Source organism: Enhydra lutris, unplaced genomic scaffold, assembly GCF_002288905.1.
Source record: "Enhydra lutris kenyoni isolate GAN:26980312 unplaced genomic scaffold, ASM228890v2 scaffoldscaffold8, whole genome shotgun sequence".
Lineage (NCBI taxonomy): Eukaryota > Metazoa > Chordata > Mammalia > Carnivora > Mustelidae > Enhydra > Enhydra lutris.
The window spans coordinates 19,452,698-19,479,339 of record NW_019154092.1 but is presented as its reverse complement, the minus strand read 5'-3'; the positions used below and the strand labels follow the sequence as shown (position 1 = coordinate 19,479,339).

Below are 26,642 nucleotides of genomic sequence, written 5' to 3'. Positions count from 1 at the left end.
AAATTTCACATTCACCAATTTTTCATTGAAGCTTTGTAACAGTTTTTTTGGCCTTAAGAATAAGCAGGTTTGGGGCACCTGGGTGGCTCAGTGGATTAAGCCTCTGCCTTCGGCTCAGTTCTTGATCTCAGGTTCCTGGGATTGAGCCCCGAATCGGGCTCTCTGCTCAGCAGGGAGCCTACTTCCCCCTCTCCCTCTGCCTGCCTCTCTGCCTACTTATGATCTGTCAAATAAATAAATCTTAAAAAAAAAATAAGGTTCTTTGATAAGTACAAAGGTTGTTCGGGGTGAGACTGTAGAAGGAGACGACTAGGTCTTGAGTGCCAGCTCTGCCTCTTCCTACCTTGGGTCCGTGTTAAAATTTTAACGTAATACTGGTTTTCTAATAAAACAGAGAGCTCATGTGAATGCGTGTGGGTGATGCTTATCTGTAGCGTTACTGAGCCCGGCAGTCTCTACCTGTAGGATGACTGGTTTCCACTCATGTTTGTACCTTAGATCAAGCTAGTGAAGAAAAAAAACGACTGGAGGAAAAGCAAAGAGCAGCCCGCAAGAACAGGTCCAAGTCGGAGGAGGACTGGAAAACGAGGTGCGTGCGGCTGTGCAGGGCGGGGCAGGTGTGGGGCTGCAGAGCATTCCCAGGCCTGGAGTGAACAGCTAGTTCCCCTGGGTACTCAAGCTGCAAGACTTGCATGTGTGACAAAGGAAAAGGGCTATTTGGAAATTAAGGTTTAAATATCCCTACACAATTATTGTAGGTAAGTGGTTTAAGCAAACCGTCTACCTTCCATGTCTGGTGAAGTCCTATCTTTTTCTTGTTGTAAGAGGGAAAGGAAAGTAAAATCCAGAATGACACATTTGGGCATGAAAATAGGTTCAGAGCCATTTGCTACTGTGTGTATCCATTGCCATTACTCTTCCAAACATGGGATTTGACATGCACCTGAAATACGAGTTGTATAAAATAATATCTTGGAGTCCATTCAGAAATAGGAAGTGGGCCATAAAATTTCTTAATTTTGGAAATTTTGTTTTTTTAAGAGTCAGGAGTTGCATAGTGACTTTATTGAGTAATAGAATCACTTGTAAACAGGAATAGGATAAAAACATTTTCTAAATTTATATCACATAGTAGAAACCATTGTAATTGAAAGTCATTAAATAAATTGTAGAGGCTATAGGGACATACTTCTGCAAGCATTCGGACATTATTTGATAGCCCTTTTGCATCTTAGGAAAACATAATTGCAATTGGAAATGACTTTGGATTTCATTTAATCTCGTGGTTTTGGGGCTTGGTTAGCGTTAAAAATCTCTTTTGCCAGTGAACGCATAAAGAATCTGCAACTACAGAACTCATGGGGGCAGAGCTGCTGCGGTGGGGCTGGGGGGTGGTCAGGACACGGCCGGTCCTCACCTGCTCCCACTCTGTATGGACCCCGGCTCCCTAGACCTCTGTGGAATACTGTTTGAAAGTGGTCTGGAAATCCCTTTGTTGTTGAGAGGAAAACAAATGCTGTTGTGTTTCATTTTGGGGATTTGCTTGAGGACACACAGCTAGTGAGCCCAAGCCCCGTGACTGGAGCCTCCAGTGCCATCAGTCCTTCAGGCAAAGCTACAAGCTGCCCTCCGATCCCCTTGAAAAGATTGGATTCATTTTATCATTATTTCTAATCTCTTTTGCAGAAGCCCACTTTTGTACCATATTTCTAATTAGTAGCTCCTGTATTTTTCTGGTCACATTTTCAGGTGTACAAAGTAAGTGCAAAGTCCACTAAGAATTTTTACTGCCAGAGTCTTAGCGTTCGGAGAGCAGTGGGCTCCAGACAGCCGTGTGGCAGCCTGAAAGCCAGGCCAGGTGCCGCCCTGAGTCACCACCTCAGGCCTCTCCTCCACGGGCGCTCCGTTGTACCTGTGTGAATATACGTGGTTTTGAAATGATCCTCCTGGCTCTTTGTCAAAAGAATCTGCTTTGAGCTCTTTTGTAAGGAGAGTTCATGTTCTCTGACTGGTTCTTCTCGGGATTGATGACGTGTTTGAGTGGCGTGGTTCAGCTGGAGGTGAGGCAGGGAGGTTTGTGTAGGAACGTTTTCTGCTCGTTAGAGCTAACCGGCCTTCAGAGCAGTCAGACCCAGAGACCTCTTAGAATCTGTCCTAAATTCCTCCACACTCGGAGCTGGCATTCTGCTAACAGAGGAGTCGCTCGAAGAGAGTATATGCTCCAGACTTTTTCAGGCTGGAATGACAGTCCCTGCATCTGAAAATGGCTGCTTGTAATCCTGACCTGTTTTCCTAGAGGTTTTCACTGGGTGAGGTACGAGGAGGGAATGGAGGGACAGGTGAGGGACAGAATGTGAAGTGGCGGCGGGCGGGGGTGGGGAGAGGCGGGTGGGTGATGTGTTGAGGCAGGAATGTTGGCGGTGTGTCTCCCCGACAGTCCGAGCCACGCGCAGAATTCACACTTGATAGTCTGCTGTCTCACTGACACGGGCCCACAGACTCTGGGGACCCAAAATACTGAATAAAAGGTGGTAGCAGGGAAATCTTACGCTCCTCTTCCTGTTACTGGTGCTTGTCTCAAATGTGAGTTTAGAAAGACAAATCACCTGGACTTTCTGTGTATATGGGAGGTGTAGGATGATAACAGCAGAGGTTTCCAGACACCAGTGCTCAAAATTAGGAGAACTAGCAGTTGAAGGAAACTCTGGTGGTCCTGTGCATCAGACCATCGGCTCCGTGGTGCTCCCCTCTAGTGCAGTGTTTGGACTCCCTCCGAGGGCACGCGGCCTCCAGAGAGAGGCTGTGGTTGCAGACATGGTCTTTAGAGAACTTTGCCTACGCCGTGGCACATGACCTGAGGCTTAGTTCATTTTCTTAATTATTATTACCTTGAGTTTGATGTGTCTGCTTTTCTGAAACGCTTGACTTTGCTAAGCTTAACTACAAAAGTGCTATTACTGCTTGGACTTTGGGGACTGAAAGGAGTAGAACTATATACTTTATATTATTAGACAGAATTTTGACTTTGATCAAATAATTTTTTGTAATTTTTTAATTTTATTATTTTTTAAAGATTTTATTTGACAGAGAAATCACAAGTAGGCAGACAGGAGGCAGGCGGAGGGCGGGGGAGCAGGCTCCCTGCTGAGCAGAGCCCCCGATGCAGGGCTCATTCCCAGGACCCTGAGATCAAGACCTGAGCCGAAGGCAGAGGTTTAACCCACTGAGCCACCCAGGCGCCCTCCCAAATAATGGTTTTTAAATATATTTTCAGTCTGGTTAACCAGATCTGATATATCCTGATCATTTAAAGTAGACTAAAATTTTCTAATTGGGAAAAAGTCCCAAAAGCTAAATAGAGAATTTAGATATTAATATTCTAGGAAATGTGGTCTAATGGGCATTTATGATGTGATCCTTCAAGGAATTTGCCTGATCTGAAGCTTTTTTTTTTTCCTGTAAGAGCGTTTTGTGCTGCTGTAGGGATAATAGGAGCATTGGGGAATTACCAAACACACTAACCTCATTTTAATAGTTAAATTGCTTCTTACATTTTTTTTTTTTTTTTAAGAAAGACCTGTGAAACTTTTTCACAATGTTACTCTAAAAACAAAATCATACTTAGAAAAATGTGACGCAAATTTAATTGTGAACCTTTTTGAGCAAGTAATTTTCCATTTCCCTAGCCTGAAGGGAGCTGGGACTGTGGGAACTAGGTGGTGTTTTAAAGGGCAAGGAAATGATTAAAGCAGCTCTATGCAGGATTAAAGACCAATCGGGATGTTAACCGAGAGGTGCAACCTAAGAAGCCGTATTAGCATGAGGAAAATGGAGACCCAGGAAGATTAGGAGTAATTTCAGTGGATTTGGTGTAGCACAGTATATTTAAAAATCATGGACTTTAAAATCAAATTTAAGTTCGATACCAGTTATTAGCTTGCACAAGTTATTTAGCTTCTCTGACATTCCACTCCCTCTTCGAGTTTAAGGGCATTAACTCTGAATCCCGTACTATAGGTATGTTGTAGAGGTTCGTTTCCTTATCCTAATTCCTTCCCCCAAAAATGCCTTCTGGTGGAAGATAAGGAATGGGGCTAGAGGACCATCAGACCAATAGATTTGTTCTTACACCCCTACTAGACAGAAGGTCCTACTTCTGCTGAGTACTCTGCCAAATGCTATGGAAAAATCCGTAAACCTTTTGTGTGATGTCACTACATCTTTTGGAATATTATTCTACCTAGGTGCTCTCTAAAAATGGCAGGACTTCTTTAAAAGTCTCTTTGGAAATCCCTAACTCAAGAGTGAGGGGAAACGCTGCAGATGCTAGTGTAGTGGCAGGAGCCCTGTGGTTTCGGTTCCCACCCGACAGTCTTGTCTTTTCTCTTTAAACAGGTGGTTCCATCAAGGTCCTAACCCCTACAATGGAGCACAGGACTGGCTTTACTCGGGCAGCTACTGGGACAGAAACTACTTCAATTTGCCTGACATTTATTAAAGTGCAGACAAGTCAGGGTGTTTGGCTAATCTACAAATAAGTCTTAAACCTATGTTTTTAAATTTTTTCCTTGGTTTCTACTCATCTTTTAAGAAAACAAAAAACCCGCTCATGAGATAACTTGCATTTCACCCAACAAAGGTAGGGCATAAGGTAATATTGGTGATGAAAGTCAGGAAAAATGGGTAATTTTGCTATCCAAATAGACTGATTTGAAATACTGTTTTATAGAGGTAAGAGAAACAGTGTGGAGAATATGCTTTTTATGGTTGTTGTTGCCATATTTATGGAAGGTTTATACCCAACTGTAACTTCAGCTTTATGGAATTATATAGTAATCCCAAATCAAGTTATTTTGAATATTTTTATGCTGTCATGCTTGAATGTTTTAGATGTAACTTTGAAATGTTTAGAACTCTCCTATACAATGTTTATGTGCTCAAATGCAGAGAAGGTTATGTCATTTTGTAAAGATGTGTAAAAGATGGCTTTCATACTAATCCTCTCCAGTTTCCCCCGTCCCACATCGGAAAAGAAAAAGTACCTGAATATTCAGAACAGGTGTTCCTGATTTGAACTGGAAAAGGTATTTCACTTATTTCTCTAAATTTACTTTTATAATTTTCTGTAATCTGGGTCCTTAGAATTAAAAGGTGTTTGAATTGAAAATTTGTATAAAATCTAGCAATACACAAAAATGCCCTAGAAATAGATTCTAATCGCCCTCATTACATAATGACAGACCTTTTCAAATGCTTCGACTTTGTGGCAAATGCCACCAGAGACATGAAGTTGCACTCATGTATTATAAGTACCAAACTATATAAAAGGAGGTCTTGTGCATTTCAGGATGCAAGGCACCCATGTACTTAAAATATGTATGGAGACCTACTGTACAGTAGTTTTGCCCCTTTAATTGGGGTACATTAATCTCATGGTATTTATCCACCCAACCCCAGACTGAGATCTTGCTCCAAGGGGCTTTAAGTAGCTGCCAGTAAATTATTTTAATTGCTGTCTTGAAGTTAACAAGTGTTATAATGAAATAATCTACCTGATGCTAAATAAAGGCTGTAGAATGTTCCCAGAAAGCGTGGTTTCTTAATCTGATCCGCAGTCCCCGAGTGTCCTTACCAAGCCGGCCCTGTGCCGCCCTCTGCAGGGCCTGGAGCCAGCCCAGCAGCTTGCACTGGCAGCGGTACTGGTGTTCTGGGGCGGGAGTGGGGGAAGACCCGCCTAGAAAGCCCAGTAGCTCTGCTAGTAGAGTGGAGTTGTTTTCAAGGCTCCACAAGTCTGAAAAGATTTAAGGCCTTTTGTAATCGATTGTCCTAAGTTACAAAATAAGAGCGCAGGGTTTTATGCTTGCAGGAAGTTTATTGACAAGGTACGCTCGGTGGCAGACTCCACCTTGAATGTTGGCTCAAACGGCATCATTTCCAGCATCTGTTAGGAATGCAAACAGTTGTTTAATCACGAAACAGAACATGTAAAGTGAGTGGCAGAACAGAAATGTGAGGTCCGCCCTCCCCTTATTAAATTCTTGTCTAATCATGTAGCTGTCTGTAATTTGCACTGCAGTAGCCCAGCATTTCATGCTAAATACAGCCATTCTGACTATTCCACTGAAAGTCTACAAAAGGGGTGAATGAGAAGGGAACATAGACCTAAGATTTGATAACAGAGTAATCTCCTGAAATACTGTCACTGTGGTACTTCAACCTGCCTGTGAAGGAAATCTAGCTTTTGCCTGTGGGATATTCAGCGTGAAATTCCCAGTGAAATATCTGAACTCTTTGGTGTACGGCTTTGACCTTGCATTGTATCATCTTGTCTCCCTGCTTCCTCTAGTGACCTCCTCCTGCCTTCTAGGTTTGTCATTCTGACGACTTCCTGCTGAGCCATCGACCCCAGTGTCTGTCCTACGGATCCAGGGCCCTGAATCATGGGGTCCCCCCCTTCACAGCTCCAGCATCCTCTTAGGTGCCGTCCCCAGCTCCTTCCCACCAGTTTTATTTTGGCCTCCTTGCTATGTCTGAGTCTGCTCTTTCCTGCCCTAGCCCTGGTCTTTAGGCTCTCTGCAAGGCTGGTTCCTTCTTGGGCCTCAGGGCTCAGATGACATCCGGCCCTGAACACCCTAATAAAGGAGGGTCATTGTTGCCCTTACTGTACTTCACATGGTGTCATGAGCTCTCCGTCTGTTCCCCCATTGAGGGGGTAGGTCTAGGCCAGGCTCTGCCCACACACAGGGAAGGTGGGACGAGCATGGGACAGAGCATTAGGTACTAGTGGGATGAAGAACTTAAAGATGATTTGTGAGTAAATGGTCTGATCCAGTTCATGTCAGTTGTTTAGGTCCTTCAGCTGTTTTCCAGCCTGCCCAGTCTGTAACTCTTCACTCTCCAAGGGAACAAGCCTCCTACAGTGACAAGGTGCTCCACGGCATCTCTGACCTGTCACCCCTCTCTCCAGTTGGCCCTAGTGCTTGCATCTGGCCTCTGCCTCCACCCACCTCTTCACCTGCCAGTTATACAAAGTTCCTACCTAGGGGACGCCTGGGTGGCTCAGTTGGTTAAGCAGCTGCCTTCGGCTCAGGTCATGATCCCAGTGTCCTGGGATCGAGTCCCACATCGGGCTCCTTGCTCGTCAGGGAGCCTGCTTCTCCCTCTGCCTCTGCCTGCCATTCTGTCTGCCTGTGCTCGCTCTCTCTCCCTCTCTCTCTCTGACAAATAAATAAAATCTTTAAAAAAAAAAAAAGTTCCTACCTAGTATCTTTTTTTCTTGTAAAGTCATCCCTTTTTAGCATCTTCCATGGGGCTAGCTGAAGAACCAGGTATTCAAAGGTGATTGAGTGGATTGGTTCATGTCTCGGCCCTGAGTCCTCTATGTGAGTCATCATGGTGCAGCGCACCTACTCTGCATTTCTTAGTAATCCGGGGTAATGAACTTGGGAGATAACCACATCACATTTGAGTATACCCCAACTCTTCGCATATCTCAATTCAATTTCTGTAAATACCTCTATCTCCAGGTCAACAAATCAAAGTACTAGTGTGTTAAGGCCCACATATTATGGTAGGAAGATTCACCTACCAGTTTTAGGTTTCTGCTCTGCGAACATGGGCAGTAGTCACGGTTATTTCTCCAGCAATACCGTAACTTCCAAAGGGAGTACGTTTGTCACCAGATCCTGAACCTTTTTTGGCTACATCTTCTACTGGGAATGCAACAGAAAGAAAAACTGGGCTTTGTGGCCTGGGGACATCTTGTCCACTTGGAGGAGAACTACCATTCTGGGGATTTGGGGTATGTTTCTGGAATTTCTGATCTGCAGGAACAGCAATGGGTACTTGGACTGCAGCGTATCTCTTCAAGGCATCTGACTGAGAAACAACAGCATGTCCAGGAAGAGGTTTCCAATCCTGAGCTTCCTGAACATTCGAGCCTACTAAAATAAAAGGTGGGGCACTGGTCTTCTTGCTTTCGTCCATCATCACGTAAGTTGGAGAAGTAACTTTCGGTGGCTGCTGCAGAAACTGTGGATCCTTAGGATTAGATAAATAGAGGGTTGCTTGGGGGAAAGGCCCAGGTGCAGGTGGCGGTGATGGGCGACTTTGTTGATTCATATCAGTTAGACAATAAAGGGTCCACATGTTAGAGTATGGTGGTGGTTGTCCTGCTTCGCTTGCTGCTATGGCTAAAAAAAAAAAAATTTGCAGGCATTAAAGGTTGGTCTCTGTATCAGGCACTATGCACAGAAATGTCTTTGTAAATTTTCTTTACATATAAACAAACAGCTGTCGTAGTAATGTGTGCCATAAAGCATGCTGTAGAGAGGGCTAAATCATGTTTGGTAATGTGAAAGACGTGAGGCTCTCTACCACTGGAAAGTGAGAACAGGGTCGTGCTAGCAGGTGGCAGGGGCACTCGAGTTGTGGCTGAAGCTGCGAGCTCATCCGAAGCCGCCAGTCCCAGAGCCGCCAGCTTGAGACACAGCCACCACAGCGCCTGCACGCAGGGCATGGAGCGTCCACGACTTGGGGCTTTACCAAAAGAATTGATTGAAGTGTGTCTGAAGCCAGTGATAAAGCGTTAATGCACCTGCATAGTGAGTTTTTCTTTACTAAAGAAGTCCACACGGGGCCTCCTCTTTTGGTCATATTATCACTTATCTCTGGCCCTTGACAGGCCCCATAATCTCACATTAATTGGTCACCACACTGCGTGTGGTGTCACAGTGTCTAGGACTCAGAACCCCAGAGAGCACCCCCTTTAGGCAAGGCTTGAAATCATAGGTGCTAGGTGGCAGTAAAAGGTTGGTTGGTCCCAGAGGGGCTCTTTAAGGGGAAATAAAGACGTCTGGGAGTGCCATCCGTCTGCTTACCACCACAGCATCTATGATGGCAAGTTTAACTGGCCTAATGAAGACTGTACTGTCTTGGAGAACTAAGTCCTAGAAGATGGGATGGAGGTGAAGCTTCTTCCGGAGGGAGAAGTGGCATCGGACGCAACTTGTACTGCGTTCCCTGTTTGAACACGGGGCCTCATATCCCCAGTGCAGCTCTTCTTCCCCAGAAAAGAACAGAACACTATGCACATGATTAAGCTGGTGAGTTTTCAGAGGCTTCAGATGCGGTCACTGGATCCTTCTGCAAGCCAGTTAGGAAACACGTATAAACTAGCCTTCCATTTGCAGCCTCCACGTGGTGCTTTAGAAAAAGGGCAAGGCACTGGGGAGCCGGGACTTGGGGTGTCACTGCTGCTCCCGCCACAAGGGTTGTGCCCGTCCTGCATGCTAGCTCCCGATGCTGCCCTCAGCCTTTTCAGTGGTGCAGATCCCTGTCATACTGCCAGACAGAATTTGATCCCAAAACACCTGCTTTGGTAACACTTGACCTTTCCGGCTCTGGGAAGAGTCAGTGTGGAAGAGGACTTCTGCAAAAGGGAGCGGGGACGTCAGCTCCATCTAGCCCTCGAGGGCGGAGGCAGGAGAGGGCAGACCCAAGTCCATAGTTGGAGGGAGGGAGAGATCAAGCTATGTCTGTGTCACAGGCAAGCCCAGGCGACGGCCAGCAGCACAGCCCACGGTGGGGATTTTCACACGTTGGGGGAGCTGATGGGAGGAGACCAGTCCTCTTAGCGGCTCAAGCGGATGGCCAGCCTTTCCACTGCTGCCGCCTCTGCACTCACCCGTGGGACAGAAGTGTGGCCGAACCGTCCTGTCCGTCCAGCTCTGGAGCTGCCCCCGTGGCTGCAGGAGCCCCCCGGCAGAGAGGCAGGGTCCCGCGGACTCCCCGCACCCTCTTGCAGAGCCCCCCAACTGCAGGGCGAAAGCAGAGGCGACACACCACCATGTCTCTCACGGGCCACGGGCCGCACCTTGGACGGCGTCGTGTGGTTGGAGTTCACACTCACACGTGAGCAATTTCAGACCAACATCCCCTGGCTGACATCTGCAACAGCAGATCCAGATCCCAGATTTTGTGCCTGACTCGGGTTTTTCACTCCCTGGGCCATCTCCAAAAGTGCTAGGTGACCCACTCGGAGGCCAGACTGGGGGATGTCACTTTAAAATCACTCATCTCGTAAGAGTGAAATCTCAAGTACAACAAAGCCTTTACGGAGTTTTGCCATCTTAAAACCTATTGAAAATCGAGCCTTTTGACCAACCTGGAGGGAGCCCACGTCCGTGGTTACCTGCAATACAGAGGTCACCTGAAAATATAATCGGTAATGTTTTAAGTACCTGATTTTCTTACCTGGCTCCATCAAACCTTGTTCAAGTGCTGCTTCCCGCTGTGGTTCGGGGTCTGGTTCAGTAAGACCTTCTGGAGCAGGACGGGGGGCACCACCCGCTGCCCTTCCCTGCACAGCCGAGAGCACTGCTGTGGCAGCTTCCCCGGAGAGCACGAGTTTGACCTCCATCTCCTGGGCTGCAGAGTTTACCCAGGACTCCTGCCCAGGGTTGTCAGGGACTAGGGCAGTGAACTCCATTGCAACGCGCAGAGGTTTTTCAGAGCCTACTGCTTGGGTGGAGCCCTCTGCCTCCGGGAGCTGTGCAGGCTGACCTTCCAAAGAGGTGTCAGGGAGCAGAACTGTTGCTTCTGCCTCCATATGGACTGAGGAATTATCCTCCTCCAGCTGTTTTACGGAACGCACAGCTTTCTCAGACATGCCCGTGGCAAGGGCTACAGGTATGGGACTAAGTGGTGGCTCATGTTCTTTAAGAGAAGCAACGCGATCAGTAAAAGGGATAACTATGTGTTCTGGTATTTGCTCCACGTAAGTGACTCCTTCAATCACAGGCTCATTGTTATAGATAGATGATATGTGAACGAAGGAGGTGACCTCAATATCAGCCTGCAAAGGGGCCTCGGGAGCTTGGTCGTAAGCAGGAGGGTCTTGCTCATCCTGCAAGGGGAAGGAGGAAGCCGCTGCTGGTTCAGCTTCATCGTCTTTAGGTTTAGAACCCAAATCTACACGGACAGCTGTTTGGCTCAGAACCTGCAGGACTGACCCCTCTGCAGAACACGCAGCAGGAGTGGCCGCCCCAGCATCTTCGACAGCCTCTGAGCTCAGCGCCTCGTCGGAAAACACAGGCATACTCGTGGCCACATCCACCATTAACACGTCAGACTGATCAGAATGAACAGATGCAACTTTACCTAACATCTGAGCAGCAAACTGAGCTGGGTCTGCTGGGATGTAAGCGAACTCTGGTGACACAGCTGCAGGAGGTGGTGATGACGGTGGGGTCGTCATCTTAGGGGTAGACACTTTCGAAGTGGAGCCACGAGCTGCTTCAGGTGTCTCCTCGGGCTCCTGGAGCACCTCCGAGTGAACTGATGGGAACTGAGTGGTTTTGTTCATAAACAGTGGTCCAGTGATATTGTCCTCTTCTGTGTCCGTGGATTTCTCCATCCGTGTAGGTTCTTGGGAAACTATAGATGTTTCTACCTTTTCTTTCATACATTCTGCTTTCTTCTCTTGTGTCGTTCCTTCTGACCACTTCTCTACTAAAAAAGCCACATGGGTTAATAAGCAGATGTCCCTCCCCACCCCGATTTTAAAGCAGTAACAGGTTGAACACTCGGTTGTCAATACACACACAAGCACGGAGGAGTTTTGCTCAGTTTCCCAGCATCTGTGATTTAGAATGGGTGCGCAAACTTCCCTGTCCTTACCTGCTCAGAAGACCCCCCAGTTCGTCTCCAAAATCAGTGACTCTGTGTAGCACAGTGACAAAACGAGGAAGCAGGTACCACCTTCAGCTGGTCAGCGTAACTGCCTAGAACTAAGGAAGCTAGAAACCTCCATGGATAAAGCTCCTGATCCAAACTTCTACAAAAAAACTCTGGGGAGTGTAGGGGGTGAGGGCAGGGGGGTTCCACCTGACCAGTAAGTGATCTAATCTTCAGCTGACATAATGGGTTCTTAATGAAACAAATGCTGTCATGTCAATAAAGGCAGTCCTCAACGTAAGAAAACTGGTATATAGAATTTAACAATGAATGGGACAACGGGGCCTATAAAATATTTTGACATTAGGAAACGTCATCTAGTCTAACCTAAAAATGGTAGCACTTGCTGTTGAGGTGTGATAACGCTGCAGCTAAAGTCAAATTAACCCAGAGAGGCAGAAAGAGAACTCTGGATCCATCAGTGGCTGCAGCGGCGACTCAGGCATGAGGGCATTCCCCTGGCTTGGGAGGTCGAGACAGCTAATGACCTAGAAGAGCTCCTAGGTTAGGGGCACCCTTTCCTCTGCTCAGCACCTTCCTGTCCCCCACACCCCTTTCTTATCGCATGCTTTCACAGCTGCTTGTTCTACTGAGGCTTTTCGCTTGGGGAAGCATTTCCCTCATGATGAAATCGGCAGGAAAGGCAGAAAGTGGGTGTGTTTCAGCTTTGTTCTTACTCCTAGCACACTGTCTGTATTCCTCGGCTGTGACCTTCTTGGGGTCTCATTGCATATCAGGGCCTCACAAGCCTTTTCATATCGGCTGGGCCCAAGCCCACGGCCCCCAACGGCACCCCACTTCTGATATCCCCACTCCGCGTCTATTCTCCCACAAGCTCTTCCCTGCTAAGCCTCAAGCCATCCTCCACACACAGGCAGCTCAGGAGTTGGCCAGCAACCCAAAGGAAATGGATTTGCAGACTTTGGTGGGGATCCTTCCCTGCAAACACCCCCTCTCTGATACTTTGTTGCCCAAATCCCAGCCATAGTAGTAGCCCCAAACTCTGCTGCTCCATTTTCTCTTCCCAGACACACTTCCACTCTGTGCTTGGCTTTGCTTTCCTGGTGCAAGAAATTGGAAAATGCTGCTAGGGTGATGAGGGGGCTCACTTTCTGTGAATCTGATCTCCCAGGGATCCAGGCACTGGACTTTGTTTTATAGAATTGCTCTAGCTTTTATGATGGTTGAGGATAGGAAGCTAAGTGTGCCAGCAGCCCCTTCGTCATGGCTGAAACTGAAATCTCTCTCCCTCCACTGACTTTCACCTAGCTCAGTATCTGGCAATGGGCAGGAATTTAAAGATTTGTTAAATAAAATAATGAACTGAACTTTACAGACAGGTGGGATTTGAAAGGTACACGGCAGCTCCTGGAGAAGGAAGTAGCATAAACCAAAAATCGGGCAATAACAAGCTGTCTGGTGCATGGAGAGGGAGATGACGGCAAAGGTAGGAGGGATTCAGATCGTAGAAAGCTTTCTTTGCACGGCCTGGTCTTGGAAAGGGATCAAAATTTACACACTATGACAGACATGCCAGAAAGCATTACTTTACTTTCTCTACTTGCATTAAAATGCTTGTTTCCAAATGGTAAAATGTACCTGATCTAGGTTTAAAATATTAAAAATATTTAGTCTCTTTTGGCTAATTAAGTCAGCCTTTTAAGGGTACTTAGCAAAGGTTCTCCCACTTCTAAAGAAGGAAACAAAATGCTGGAGTAAGCGCTGGCTCTGATCCATGTTGCTCTTTGCCGACTCTTGGTGGCCTTGAGGAGAGCCACCACTCCTACTGCGTGGGTCCTGCGTGTTAGTCCCTGACTTGGCCGTATTCGCTGAAGGATTTCCACTTTGTGGGAAATGTGGCTTGTTATTTCCTGGGAGATCCCTTTCCTAATTTAATTTGTTCCTCTTTAGCATCGGAGGCCCAGCTGCCAGTTTTTATTTAGCCCCAGCGTGAACATTATGTGCTGCAGCTCTCTGCTGGCGGGGCGAGTAATTTCGCTGTGTCCCAGCCCGATTCCCTGCTAGTCAGCACTCGGGGACCACTGGGACATAGCTGGACCAACTACAGCCACATGCGGGCCCTGGGACACCAGAAATCTTACCTCTGGCCCAGCTGAGACAGACCCTCCATGATTTCTAATCTACAGCTTCAAATTTATTCTTTCAGTAATTACGGACTGAACGTCTGAGCATGACGATTACAGTGTGGGTGCTGAGCGGAGCACGGGTTATGTTAGACGTAGTGTCACGCTAACCATGCAGCCGCTCTGAGAGGCACCCAGGAAAGCAAAGCACAAGCCTTATGTTCGGATTTTAGAGAATTCCAGTCAGAGATTCTCCCCCATCTTCCTTACAACGACTTCCAGTCTCAGCTAGCACTTCATGTCCACTGCCCACGCCCTGGACCACAGTCCCACGCCAGGAAGGACTTCCTGTTTCCCAACCCTTCACAGCAGGAAAGGAGCTTATATCCTATGGCATATATAAAATAAAAACTTGGGCGCCTGGGTGGCTCAGTGGGTTAAGCCTCTGCCTTCGGCTCAGGTCATGATCTCAGGGTCCTGGGATTGAGTCCCGCATCGGGCTCTCTGCTTGGCAGGGAGCCTGCTTCCTCCTCTCTCTCTCTGCCTGCCTCTCTGCCTGCTTGTGATTTCTGTCAAATAAATAAAATCTTAAAAAAAAAAAAAAAAAAAACAACCTTAGTGGTCTTTGATAGTTTAAAGAAAAAAGAAAAAAAAAAAACAAAACCTTGATTCTGGTATCTTGGGCTCTTAAAAGTCAGCTCTGCAAATTCCAAGAAAATCTTCCTCAACGAAAACAGGCTCCTGAAAAACTCCAAAGTTGTTTCTTACTATGAATTTTGGAAACTCACTACTGAGTAAAATGGCTTCCAAACTATATTCGCCTTTTCCCCTAAAGCAAATGAACGCGTCAATGGGTAGAGATGAACGGAGCGAAGATGAACAATGGGAGGCTATCTGAAATCAATGTACACTAGCTTAATGTTTTTCAGAAGTATCCCTGTGACACCAAAGGGTTTGGATTTTGTGAACAACAGGGCGCTGTCAACGTTCCTGGACAGCAGAGAGCTACAGTTAGCTGCTCAGGTCCAAGATATTCTTCCTGCCCATACTGACTCTTGTGTCCTAGTGTCCCTGACCCCCTTGTCCTCATTTTCCTGGTCTGCTATATCTGCTTCTTTTCTTACTCCTAATCATGTATTTCTGCCCTAGGCTGCCAATCTGACCTCAACTCTTAACAATACCATTGACTGGGTCCATGATTTATTATTCTTCTTTAGTATGGACTATTCCCCAATTGATTAATCTTACCACAATGGAAAAGCATAAAATACCCAAGTCTCCCTCCCAGTATCACAACCAGATAATCATTTGAACCTTTTTTAAACTTAATGAAATTCTTACCTGTGTACAAATCACCACCCTGTCTAGGCAAATATGAGACTTCAAGAAATACAAAGGATCATTTTGGCACAGTACATCCCCGCTTAGGGAATCAGTATAGCCTTAAATAAAAAAATGCCCAGGAAAGTGCAGAGTAGCACCAGAGCTTCACAAAATTTAGTATAGATTGTTCTGAAATTGGTACATTTCTCATTTATTTAATAAGAGAGAATGGCCACAAGTATGTGTAACCAACTGTGAAAATAATGTATAAAAATAGAATTTGGCATAAGAATTAAACTAAAAACATTATGAATATTTAATATGAATAAATAAGGCATTTAATGGTATGCATAGCTGCTATGGCGCTTCATAGAAATTGAAATTGGGCATGATTATCATTACTATTTTACGGCCAAGCCAAGAATGTCCAGGATCAGTAAGAAAAGTTAATGGGTTGGGGCGCCTGGGTGGCTCAGTCGGTTAAGTGTCTGCCTTCAGCCTAGGTCATGTTCCCAGGGCCCTGAGATAGAGCCCCACATCAGGCTCCCTCTCCCCACTTGTGCTCTATCTCTGTCACTATCTGTCTCTCTCAAATAAACAAAATCTTTAAAAAAAAAAATTAACAGGTTAACTCAGTTGGGCTAGGCTTTCTTGATTCTTCCAAAGAGTTAGCTATTTCCTGCCTTTGTTGGGAGCAGGAGAGGGTTGACACTAAAAACTAGACTCAGTAAAGCTGAAGGGGATGGAAGGTGATGGTGTTGAGATTTCATTTGCCACTCCACATGGGGAAACCACTGCTCTCTTCTCACTGAGTGGTGAAAAACTACTAGCACAATCTGGCTTCAGGCTCTACACAAGAAAGTGACCACAGAGGAAGTGGAAGAGGAGGAGATACTATGGGGAAAGGGAGCTGAAGTCCCTCTCCACTTTCAGTTCAAGAATTTAAAATTTTTCCAGAGGGATCAGAGAATGTTATTTACTATGGAAAGAGTATGAGTTACGCTGCTAGGAAGATCTAAGTTTCGATCCTAACCCTGGCAATTAATTTTTAGAAGCTTACAAGTTTTTTAATCATGCCCGAGCATCAGATTTCTATGTAAAATTGTAATGATGTTACCTTATAAAGTTGCCTTAATTGACAAAATATATGTAAGGACCTAGGACAAAATATCTCACTTCATTTTACTTCATAAATACACCTTTTTCCCCCGCTACAGACTGCAGCTTTGTGGCAGCCCTATGTCAATCTAGGATGACTGGCTGTTCCCCCATCTTTCTCCCTCTCCTGGAACCTCCCTAATTCCCAGAGACAACAATATTGAAATTAGGCCAAAGAATAACCCTATAATGGCCTCTAAGTGTTCAAGTGAAAGGAAGAGAGCCACATGTCTCGCATATCAAATCAAAAGCTAGAAATGATTAAGCTTCGTGAGGAAGGCATTTGAAAACTAAGGCCAAAAGCGAGGCCTCTTATGCCAACCAGTTAGAGAAGTTGTGAATGCAAAGGAAAAGTTCTTAAAGGAAAACTGAAAAAGTGAACACACAAATGATAAGCAAAACAGCCTTACTGCTGAGATGGAGACGGTCTGAGTGGTCCGGATAGGCCAAACCAGCCACAACATTCCCTTAAGCCAAAGCCTAGTCCAGAGCCAGGCCCTGACTCTCTTCAGTTCTGGGAAGGCTGAGAGAGGCAAGGAAGCTGCCGGAGAGAAGTCTGAAGCTGGTGGACGGTGGATGGTGAGGTTTAAGGCAAGCCGCCGCCTCCGTGACGTCACAGTGAAGGTGAAGCAGCACGTGCAGATGCGGAAGCTGCAAGTGACCCAGAAGCTCTAAGATCGTCAACAAGGGTGACTACACTGAACAATAGATTTTCAAGGTAGATGAAACATTCTTACAGTAAAAGATGATATCTAGGACTTCGATGGCTAGACAGGAAAAGGCAATGCCTGGCTTCAAGGCTTCAAAGCTTCAAAGCACAGGCTGACTGTCTTGTTAGGGTTACTGGTCGGGGACTTCAAGTTGAAGCCAAAGCTCCTTTGCCGTTCAGATAGTCCTAGGGCCCGGAAGAATTATGCTAAATCTGCTCTGCCTGTGCTCTAGAAATGAACAATAAAGCCTAGATGACATCATGTCTGTTTATACCGTGGTTTACTGAAGAGTTTAAGCCCACCGTTGAGACTTGTTTCTCAGAAAAAAAAGATTCCTTTCAAAATAGTACAGCTCACTGACAATGCACCTGGTGACCCGAGAGCTCTGATGGAGATGTACAATAAGCTGAATGTGGTTTTCATGCCCGCTAATACATCAGTGCTGCAGTCCATGAACCAAGAAGTCATTTCAACTTTCAAGTCTCATTATTTTAAGAAATACCTTTCATAAGGCTATCATTGTAAAAGATAAGGATTCCTTGGATGGATCTCAGTGAAGTCAGATTAAAGCCTTCTGGAGGGGCACCTGGGTGGCTCAGTGGGTTAAGCCGCTGCCTTCGGCTCGGGTCGTGATCTCAGAGTCCTGGGATCGAGCCCCGCATCGGGCTCTCTGCTCAGCAAGGAGCCTGCTTCCTCCTTTCTCTCTGCCTGCTTCTCTGCCTGCTTGTGATCTCTCTCTGCCAAATAAATAAATAAAATCTTTAAAAAAAAAAAAAAAAAAACCTTCTGGAAAGGATTCACCATTCTAGATGCCATTAAAAACATTTATGATTCATAGGATGAGGTCAAAATATCACATTATTAGGAGTCTGGAAGAAGTTGACTTCAACCACTTGGAGGGGTTCCAGACTTCCATGGAGGAAGTCCCTGAAGATGCGGCTGCATGGCTGCAAGTTCATGATCAAACTTGAACAGATGAGGAGTTGCTTCTAACGGATGAGAAAGGAAGGTCCTTTCCTGAGATGGAATCTACAATCCTGGTGAAGATGCTGTGACAATTGTTGAAATGACAATAACGGATATACGGTATTCTATAAACTTAGTTGATCAAGCAGCAGCAGGGTTGAGATTGACTCTAATTTTGAAAAAAGTTCTAGGCATAAATGCTATCAAACAGTATCACATGCTACAGAGAAATCCTTCATGAAAGGAAGCATCATTCAGTGCAGCAAACTTCACTCAAGTCTTATTTTAAGAAACTGCCACAGATACCCCAACCTTCAGAAACCACCATCCTGATCAGTCAGCAGCCGCCAACATCAAGGAATCTCTCTGGAAGCTCAGATAGTAGTTAGCATTTTTTAGCAATAAAGTATTTTTTTAATTAAGATACGTACACTGGTTTCTTTTTTAGACATGTTATTGCACACTTGACTATAGTATAAACATAACTTCTATAGGCACTGGGAAACCAAAAGAGTTCATTTAACTGGCGTTATTACAATATTCGCTTTATGGTGATCTGGACCTGAACCCACAGTATCTCCAAGGTATGCCTGTACTCGCTAATTCCATTCCTCTTTCCCTTCTTTTCCTACCTGTGACATAGTAAGTGGTAGAACTTAAGAGACAACTCTTTTGCCTTAAAAGATCACCTGAGTTTCGGGGCACCTGGGTGGCTCAGTGGGTTAAGCCTCTGCCTTCAGCTCCGGTCATGATCTCAGGGTCCTGGGATCGAGCCCCACATTGGGCTCTCTGCTCAGCGGGGAGCCTGCTTCCCCTTCTCTCTCTGCCTGCTGCTCTGCCTACTTCTGATCTCTCTGTGTCAAATAAGATCTTAAAAAAAAAAAAAAAAAAAAGATTACCTGAGTTTCTAAAATTCCCTCAGTTAGGGGCACCTGGGTGGCTCAGTGGGTTAAGCCTCTGCCTTCGGCTCAGGTCATGATCCCAGGGTTCTGGGATTGAGCCCTGCATTGGGCTCTCTGCCTAGCAGGGAATCTGCTTCCTCCTCTCTCTGCCTACTTGTGATCTTTGTCTGTCAAATAAATAAATAAAATCTTTTTTTAAAAAATCCCCTCAGTTAACGATTCAGTACTATTTAATGAAGAAACTCTCCTGAGAAGGCTGAAAAATGGGGGCACTTTCACTGATTCACATGGTAGTGAGATCTGTTTCATCCAACTGCAGAAAAACAAGAGGATCTACGGAAGTGTTCTGCAGCATGAACTGCTTTGGAAATAGGCATATGCCACAAGGGATCCCGGACAGAGCCAGGGACCATCCTAAAGGTCCTAGGCTTTGGAAAATGGTGGAAACGATAAGAGAACAGAGAAGATAAGTTTGCTCTCACGTCTAGTTCTTTTCCTCCTCCCTCTTCCATTACCTGAGTTTACATGAGATTTTAAAGGCGCAGGGGAGACGGGTAAACACTACTGGTCCTATAAAGAAGCCTGCCAAATATGGGCTTCCTTCCGAGAAAAATCCAGGATGAAGTGTTCAAATAAAACAAATGGTATGTGCAGGGATGTACTGTGGATATAAAACAAATGTCTTTCATGCTCACGTCTAATACCTGGGAGTTAAATGGGGACAAATGCACCAGGGATGAGAGTGAGACTCTGCCCCACCTTACCAAGTGCTAATACCTGATGCTGCCTTCAGGTTGACCTTGTCGCATGCTGAAGAGACTGAAAGACCAGAATAAGGGTCAGCTGACATAGTCCTCAAAGAATGGTCCATGTTCCCATATTACAAATCATGGAAAGCCTGGGAGAGCCACAATCCCTGGGACCAGCAGAGCATGTAGGATCTTACAGGCACCACCATCCATACCTGGCACTGGGATCCACATAAGGGAAGTGTATATAAAGGAAAAGATGTGGGGCGCGTGGGTGGCTCAGTGGATTAAAGCCTCTGCCTTCGGCTCAGGTCTTGATCTCAGGGTCCTGGGATTAAGCCCTGCTTCGGGCTCTCTGCTCAGCAGGGAGACTGCTTCCCCCTCTCTCTCTGCCTGCCTCTCTGCCTGCTTGTGATCTCTTGTCAAATGAATAGATTTAAAAAAATCTTAAAAAAAAAAAAAAAAGGAAAAGATGCCACTTATTCTATTCACATTTTCCTTGTAGAGAACCAAACCACCATGCAGCAAATTTACTTGGCACTCCCACAGGAATAGCAGTTGAGGAATTAAACCAGTTAGAAGATAGGAGGATGTCATTTGGGAGAAAATGCCCTACCAAATGGAAACCTTAAGATGTATATCCATAGATAGTCCCTCTTCAGCCCAGAGTGATACTTTCCTGGATTTAGATGGAGTCGTGCAGTATCATGATACGACCTAAGTTAATGGATACTTTGCCAATAAGAAATCAGTTGATAGGACAATAAAAGTCAGATAAATGAGCCAAACGTTTTAGATAGTAACAAAGAGCTCTGTATTTTCTAGTCATACTTTCATGTTACCTTCTCATCTCCCTGGTAAACTAGAACACACAATGTTCATTTTATTCTACTACCCAAGAGCAATCTGTATCTACAGCCATACAGTGAGCTCATTTTTAGGATTACTTGCATGTCATGTAAATTGCCTTGGTATCTGTAGTTACTGGAGGAGAAAAGCATTTCTCTCCCTTTTCTTACCTCTACAGGAAGTATAGCTATTCCATTAGCCCAGTCTGTTAATTAAACTAATCCACATTAGTTTAGTCCACTTGCTAAACTGAATGGTGGGTAAGTTTCTCAGTAAACAAATCTGTCTCAAAAGCTACCAGTTAATTACCTCCCCTCATAAAGATTCACCAGCTTTACCATCCTTCTCAAACATAGGAAGCCTGCTCACTCCTAAGGCTCTCAAACATAGCTCCTGGTGTAGAGGGCATGAGTACAAGCCTGTCATTACCTTGACTTCTTGGGAAACCAGCCTAATAGGGAAGGGGAGAATGGTCAGTGTTCTAGCACTTGTCTGAATCCTGCTGGTGGCAAGCAAAGCCCAGACCTGCGTCCCATGGTAAGCCATCAGGACCCTGCAGGGAAGCGGTCAGACTCGAGAGCAAATATTCCAGAACCACAGCGCTTCACTCTCCTGCCCCTTCACAAATGCTGATTCTTGCTGGTTTTAGTCTTGGTCTGTTGTGGGTATATCTTTCACTGCAGATCCAAATCCTCAATTTTTACATTTTCCTAGGTTCTACTCCTGACTTCTCCCTAGCTTGACTAGGTTATGTATTGGCATCACCAAACTGGCAGAGTATAAAAGTAGCTCAGCCTCACCTGATCCTACCTTTTCTTTACAGTCATTCCAAAATATTGGCTAGCAAATGCAGCAAAAATTATTTCTTTATTTCCCTCACTGACCACAAGTCTCTATTTTCCCCACAGAATTCTGCCAAAAGCTGCTTCTTACCATTCTTTTAGATGTGTATGCCTGTCCTTGGGATGACCAATTTATCCCCTTTTGCTTTGATCCTCCCACCATGTAACTGTGCCTCTTTTTTTTTTAATTTCCTTTTTTTTTTTTAAGATTTTATTTATTTACATGACAGACAGAGATCACAAGTAGGCAGAGAGGTAGGCAGAGAGAGAGGAGGAAGTAGGCTCCTTGCCGAGCAGAGAGCCCAATGTGGGGCTCAATGCGGGGCTCGATCCCAGGACCCTGGGACCATGACCTGAGCCAAAGGCAGAGGCTTTAACCCACTGAGCCACCCAGGTGCCTCTGCCTTTCTCTTTTTTCATTGCTCTTTTGTCAACGCAATTTCATGCTGTCACGTTCACATAGGCATTTACACATACACACATAAAATACAACTTCTCTTCTAAGCAGAGGGATGGCCCTAGGCCACAGAGACGGCTGGGGAAGACCACTTTGTAGGAAAAACTTCTCTTCACTACCTAGAGACTCTTAGAACAGAAAAGGTGGTCAGTAACACCTAACTGATCCCCTGCCCTCCAACTGGACTGCAGGTAACCTATCACAGGGAGGAAAAAAGAAAAAAGGATGTTTCTTTGTTGAATAAAAAAATCTTCCAAGAAGAATGTTTATACAACTTTCCTATATAGTATATCTCATTATCATGTAGTCTTTATTACTACAACATCCAATTTTCTTCAAAGTTCAGTGTACTTCCTTTAAGATGGGGGCATTGAAAAGGGTTTCGGGGCGCCTGGGTGGCTCAGTGGGTTAAAGCCTCTGCCTTCCGCTCAGGTCATGAACTCAGGGTCCTGGGATCGAGCCCCACATCGGGCTCTCTGCTCAGCGGGGAGCCTGCTTCCCTCCTTTCTCTCTGCCTGCCTCTCTGCCTACTTGTGATCTCTGTCAAATAAATAAATAAAATCTTTAAAAAAAAAAAAAAGAAAGAAAGAAAAGGGTTTCACTCATAGCTTATCCACACTGAGGTCTCATTGTACCGAATGGTTTGAAGGTTGAGTCTTTCCTATTTTTGTCTTTTAAAGATTTAAAATCCTCCAGACTATCTCCAGATTTTTAAAAAATGGATCAAATAATTAAATAATCACATGGATGGTTTATTTTTCAAAACATCAGAGTGATTAAACAAAAAATATTTATGGGCACCATTCTTAAACATATGGTGGTAATGATGCAATAATTTATAACTAGGACTAGTCAACTGTTACCACTTGTGTTACTTACCTTTAATCTGATGAAATTGTTTAACAAGATCTTTTATATCCAGAGAAGTATTCCCTGAAGGAATAAATACAGGAAATTAGATACATAAAAGGCCCAATTTAAAATGCCTTCCTTTTCAAAGCAACACGTATATAATCTAAAGGAATAACAAACCTTCTCTAAACACAATAAGTTCTTTAAAATAAACTGCTGCGAACTGGGTGATGTTTGGCGGATTGGTTTTGAGAACAGCTCTGCTGACTCCTTCAAGCAGAGTCTTGAGGCCATAAGGTACGACAAGTCTGGGCTTTGAAGAAATCATTTTGGCAGGATGTCTGTAATCTCAACTATAATGAAGAAAAACAAAGTCTTATAGTATATATTTTTTACTGAAATATTCATGAGATAACTGTAGTTTCTAAGAATAAACCTATCTCCTATTGAAATTATTAGCTTGAGTTTAATCTCTAGGCATTTATTCTAACAAAAATGAGCTAATTACACACACACACACACACACACACACACACACACTCCCAGTAGATTATGTGCAGATGAGTGATATGGTACTATTAAAGAAACCCATGGGAAAAGCCCTGCCAAGAACTCTAGGATCATACTAAAAACAAAGAAGGAAAAATCAACCAACCAAACAAAACTTGTTCCAGTAAAATTCAGTAAATATTTTGTACAGAATTTCCAGAAAGATAAATTAAAGTCATGTGTCTGTGTATAAACAAGATCCTTCCAAACTACATAGGGGCACTGGCTTTTCTGTGCTTTCATCAAATAGAATTGTAGAATAGGGTTTTTCTACAAGAAAATCTCTTTTTCCTCCTTTTTCTAAATCTACCCCTGGACACATCAATCAGCTTTCAGTATACAATTTTTAGCTTTAATTTTGCCTTAACACTAATCAGAATAGGAATAAGTTACTTGTGGTATCATACCACCCACCGCCATATGCCTCTCTTTCTCATATCCTCCCTTAACCTCTGCCCTTGTTTTCCCCTCACTCCCCCTCCTCCTCCCTTTCTGGATTTTAAGTGGTACCAAGGGTATTGCATAGTCTAACCTGCAATGCTCAAGAGTTGCAGAGGTTGCCATTCTAAAGTGTGTGTGTGTGTGTGTGTGTGTGTGTGTGTGTGTGTGTGTGTGTATTGTTTCATTGTAGAAAATGATTTAAGGTTTATAAAAGAACAAAATTATTTAAGGAAATGAGTTCAGTGGTAAGGGCAAAATTATGGTAGAAAAGATATGATGAAGCCACAGGTAAGGTTATATCCCAAGACAAGCCATAGGCCCTACACTTTCATAGAGATGGAGTGTCAGATCAGCCCTTGAGCTACCCAACAGACATTACAAAATAGGAAACGGTTAAATGATTTGTCTTTCCTGAGATAAAAAAAAAAAAAAATCAGCTGCCTGGGAGAATCACAGGTACTGTGAACACTGAGACCCTGGAGAAATTTCTCCTATGGGTCCTTATAAAGGGGAGAATACTGCGAGATAATGAATCATGTCAACAACACCCCTACAATAAAGAGAGTAATGAGTTTCATGGGGCTAAGCTGCACAGTTACAGCAATTATACAAGGAGCCAACCTCTAATAAAAAGTAATGTGTCATAGCAAAGTGCTGAATATTTAAAAGCGCATTTTGTCTTCCCAAAGGTCAGGGGAGAAAATGAATCTCTATTGGCCAAAGCAAACCCTTTGAGGATATCATTAAGTGTACTGAATCCTTTAATGAAAACCTACTCTTAGAGTATAAGTCAACGGGACCTTTACTAAATTAAACCATCTTTTAAAAAAAACTACTGGCACAGCTTTGGCAAGCCCACATGCTAAACATCAAGGGCCATAGGCAGTAATTTTATGTATGATCCATGTATATACTTACACTCTATTTGTGTGTACGTGTGTGTGCATGATTTTTTCAAGTACACCCTTGGCACTCCAGTGAGAGTAGGTAAGTCGTGTTTGGAAACGTGGCTTACTAACAGCCGTGGTGGAGCTATCGAAACACCCTTCCTGCAGGCCGTTAGCAGCTGATGTCACCAACCGTGGAGAGAATGGCCGTACAGTGATCCTACTGGTTCTCAGCGCAGGTGCTAGCCGCGCCCCCACCCACACCAGCCTCTGGGACCTGGGATGCCGAGCGTCCTACAACACAGTCCCATGCAAAAAACCTTCCTGAGCAAGTTGAGAAATACTGACTGGCACAGGAAGCAAGCTTACATCCACGGGTACTCACACACACCTACACTGAAGAACGCTCAACAGTGACCGTGTAACTGTTCCCACAACTCTCCTTTAAAAAATATTTGTTAAATACCAGTTTTAGGACCCCCGACCCCCATGCTGAACAATGAGCTCCCAGTTTACCCACTCCCCCAGGGCTAACGCCTGAGCAGGAGGCAGAGGACGCGTGAGTGGGGGCTTCGGGGCCACTGGAAACGTTCAACAGGACACACAACTCATTCGCTCAAGACCTACGCCGGGGTCTGGGCTCGGTTTGCCGTTGGATTTGTTTGGTGACAAGGGCACCGAAATGGAGAGCGGGACTGGGTTCCGCGTCCACTAGTTCTGGAGGTGCACGTGGCAGACTCTCCGCCCAGATCCGGCACCTCCACCACACCCGCCGGTTGGGCCTGCCCTTCCCCACGGGGCTCCCCTTCCGGAGGCCCTCCGCCTTCCCCGACACTGGAAGACCTGTCCACCGAGCCCACTGCGCAGGCGCCCCGAGGGCCTAACTGCCTCCCGGCCACATGGTGGGGAGCCTTTTCTCCAGATTCGCCCCACCTTCTCCTTTCCGGCTGTGCTCTAAACAGCTTCCTCGTTGCCCCCTTGCCGGCGGCTCCTGTAGGAGCCCGAGCTCCCTGCGGAGCTTTTATACCCCCTGATGACGTCAGGCCGTGCGTCACAAAGCCCCTCCCTCCCTCCGAGGGCTCCCAGCCAATGGGGAGCGGAAGGGGAGCCGAAGGGAACGAAGGCTGGAACTCCGCGAGCAGAGCCGGGGAGTCGCCTCGCCTTTTCTGACAGAATACGAACGGGCGTAGGAAAACTGGCGTTTTCAAACCGCCAGGAGTCGGTCAAGGCGACAGCCTCTTCGCTTTTGGTCGCACAATATAAAAAAAGAGCTGTTGGGGCACCTGGGTGGCTCAGTGGGTTAAAGCCTCTGCCTTCGGCTCAGGTCAAGATCCCAGAGTCCTGGGATCAAGTCCCACATCGGGCTCCCTGCTCAGCAGAGAGCCTGCTTCTCCCCCTCCCACTCTCCCTGCTTGTGTTCCCTCTCTCGCTGTGTCTGTCAAATAAATAAATTTAAAAAAAAAAAAAAAAAAAGAGCTGTTGTAGAAGGAAAGAGAAATAGATTTATGGCAGTTCTCGCCGTCACCACCGCGCCTCTTCACACCACTCCCCCACCTCACCTGTTAACTCTTCTCAGTCACCTTTCCGAAGACTAATTTGTCACGTTATACATAACTACTATAAAGTTCTCTTTATAGTTACTACTATAAGAGAACGAATAATTTCCCTCAACACAGTACTTTCCCTCTTGAGACAATCCCCTGTGGAGAGAACTTGGTATTAACCCTTAAGATTCCAGTTTTTCTTAATTACGGTCTTGCAATACCTGAGGCACAACCCATCCTCGCACAACCCATCCTCCCACAACCGCCCTGGCAGCCGCCGGCGGCTGTGCAGAACAAGGACAGGGAAGGCTGCGTCCTTTCAAAAACCTGTTCACTCACCATTCTGGCTCCCAGGTTTGTACCGAGCCTTAACCTCCATCATAACCATTAAGACCAAATTCCAAACAGGCTTCATTGTAATCCATTTTCATATATTTAAAAAACAAGAACTGCTGGAAATCAACCATGAAATAATATCTTCAGAGCATCCATCAGATAAAACCTTTTTTTTTTTTTTTTTAACTCAAAGAGTTAAGGCTTCCAGAGCTCTTTAAAATAAAAGAGGTAATGCTGAGACTCTGGTCTATACCTAT

The 26,642-nt window shown here is 45.3% G+C and overlaps 2 protein-coding genes across 4 annotated transcripts in view; one reads left to right on the top strand and one right to left on the bottom strand.

The window, feature by feature from the left end:
* Positions 1–5,665, top strand: part of LOC111142507 (oxysterol binding protein like 1A) — a 236,652-nt gene extending 230,987 nt beyond the window's left edge. For both annotated transcript variants that reach the window (XM_022495736.1, XM_022495737.1), the window contains 2 exons: positions 499–589; positions 4,396–5,665. In XM_022495736.1, coding sequence (XP_022351444.1) covers positions 499–589; positions 4,396–4,498 — 194 coding nt within the window. In that variant the 3' untranslated portion in view covers positions 4,499–5,665. The remainder of the gene's footprint in view (positions 1–498; positions 590–4,395) is intronic.
* Positions 5,666–5,852: 187 nt separating this feature from the next.
* Positions 5,853–25,488, bottom strand: LOC111142508 (calcium binding tyrosine phosphorylation regulated). 2 transcript variants are annotated; one of them, XM_022495738.1, is made up of 6 exons: positions 25,439–25,488; positions 22,809–22,981; positions 22,656–22,709; positions 10,255–11,511; positions 7,589–8,192; positions 5,857–5,941 (listed from the first exon to the last, which is right to left on the bottom strand). In XM_022495738.1, exons 2-5 carry the CDS (start codon positions 22,954–22,956, stop codon positions 7,594–7,596), a joined length of 2,058 nt encoding a protein of 685 aa, XP_022351446.1. In that variant the 5' UTR covers positions 22,957–22,981; positions 25,439–25,488; the 3' UTR covers positions 5,857–5,941; positions 7,589–7,593. The 2 variants fall into 2 exon arrangements, with proteins under 2 accessions (XP_022351447.1, XP_022351446.1); XM_022495739.1 differs by lacking the exon at positions 7,589–8,192 and having other exon boundaries at positions 5,853–5,941.
* Positions 25,489–26,642: the final 1,154 nt, after the last annotated feature.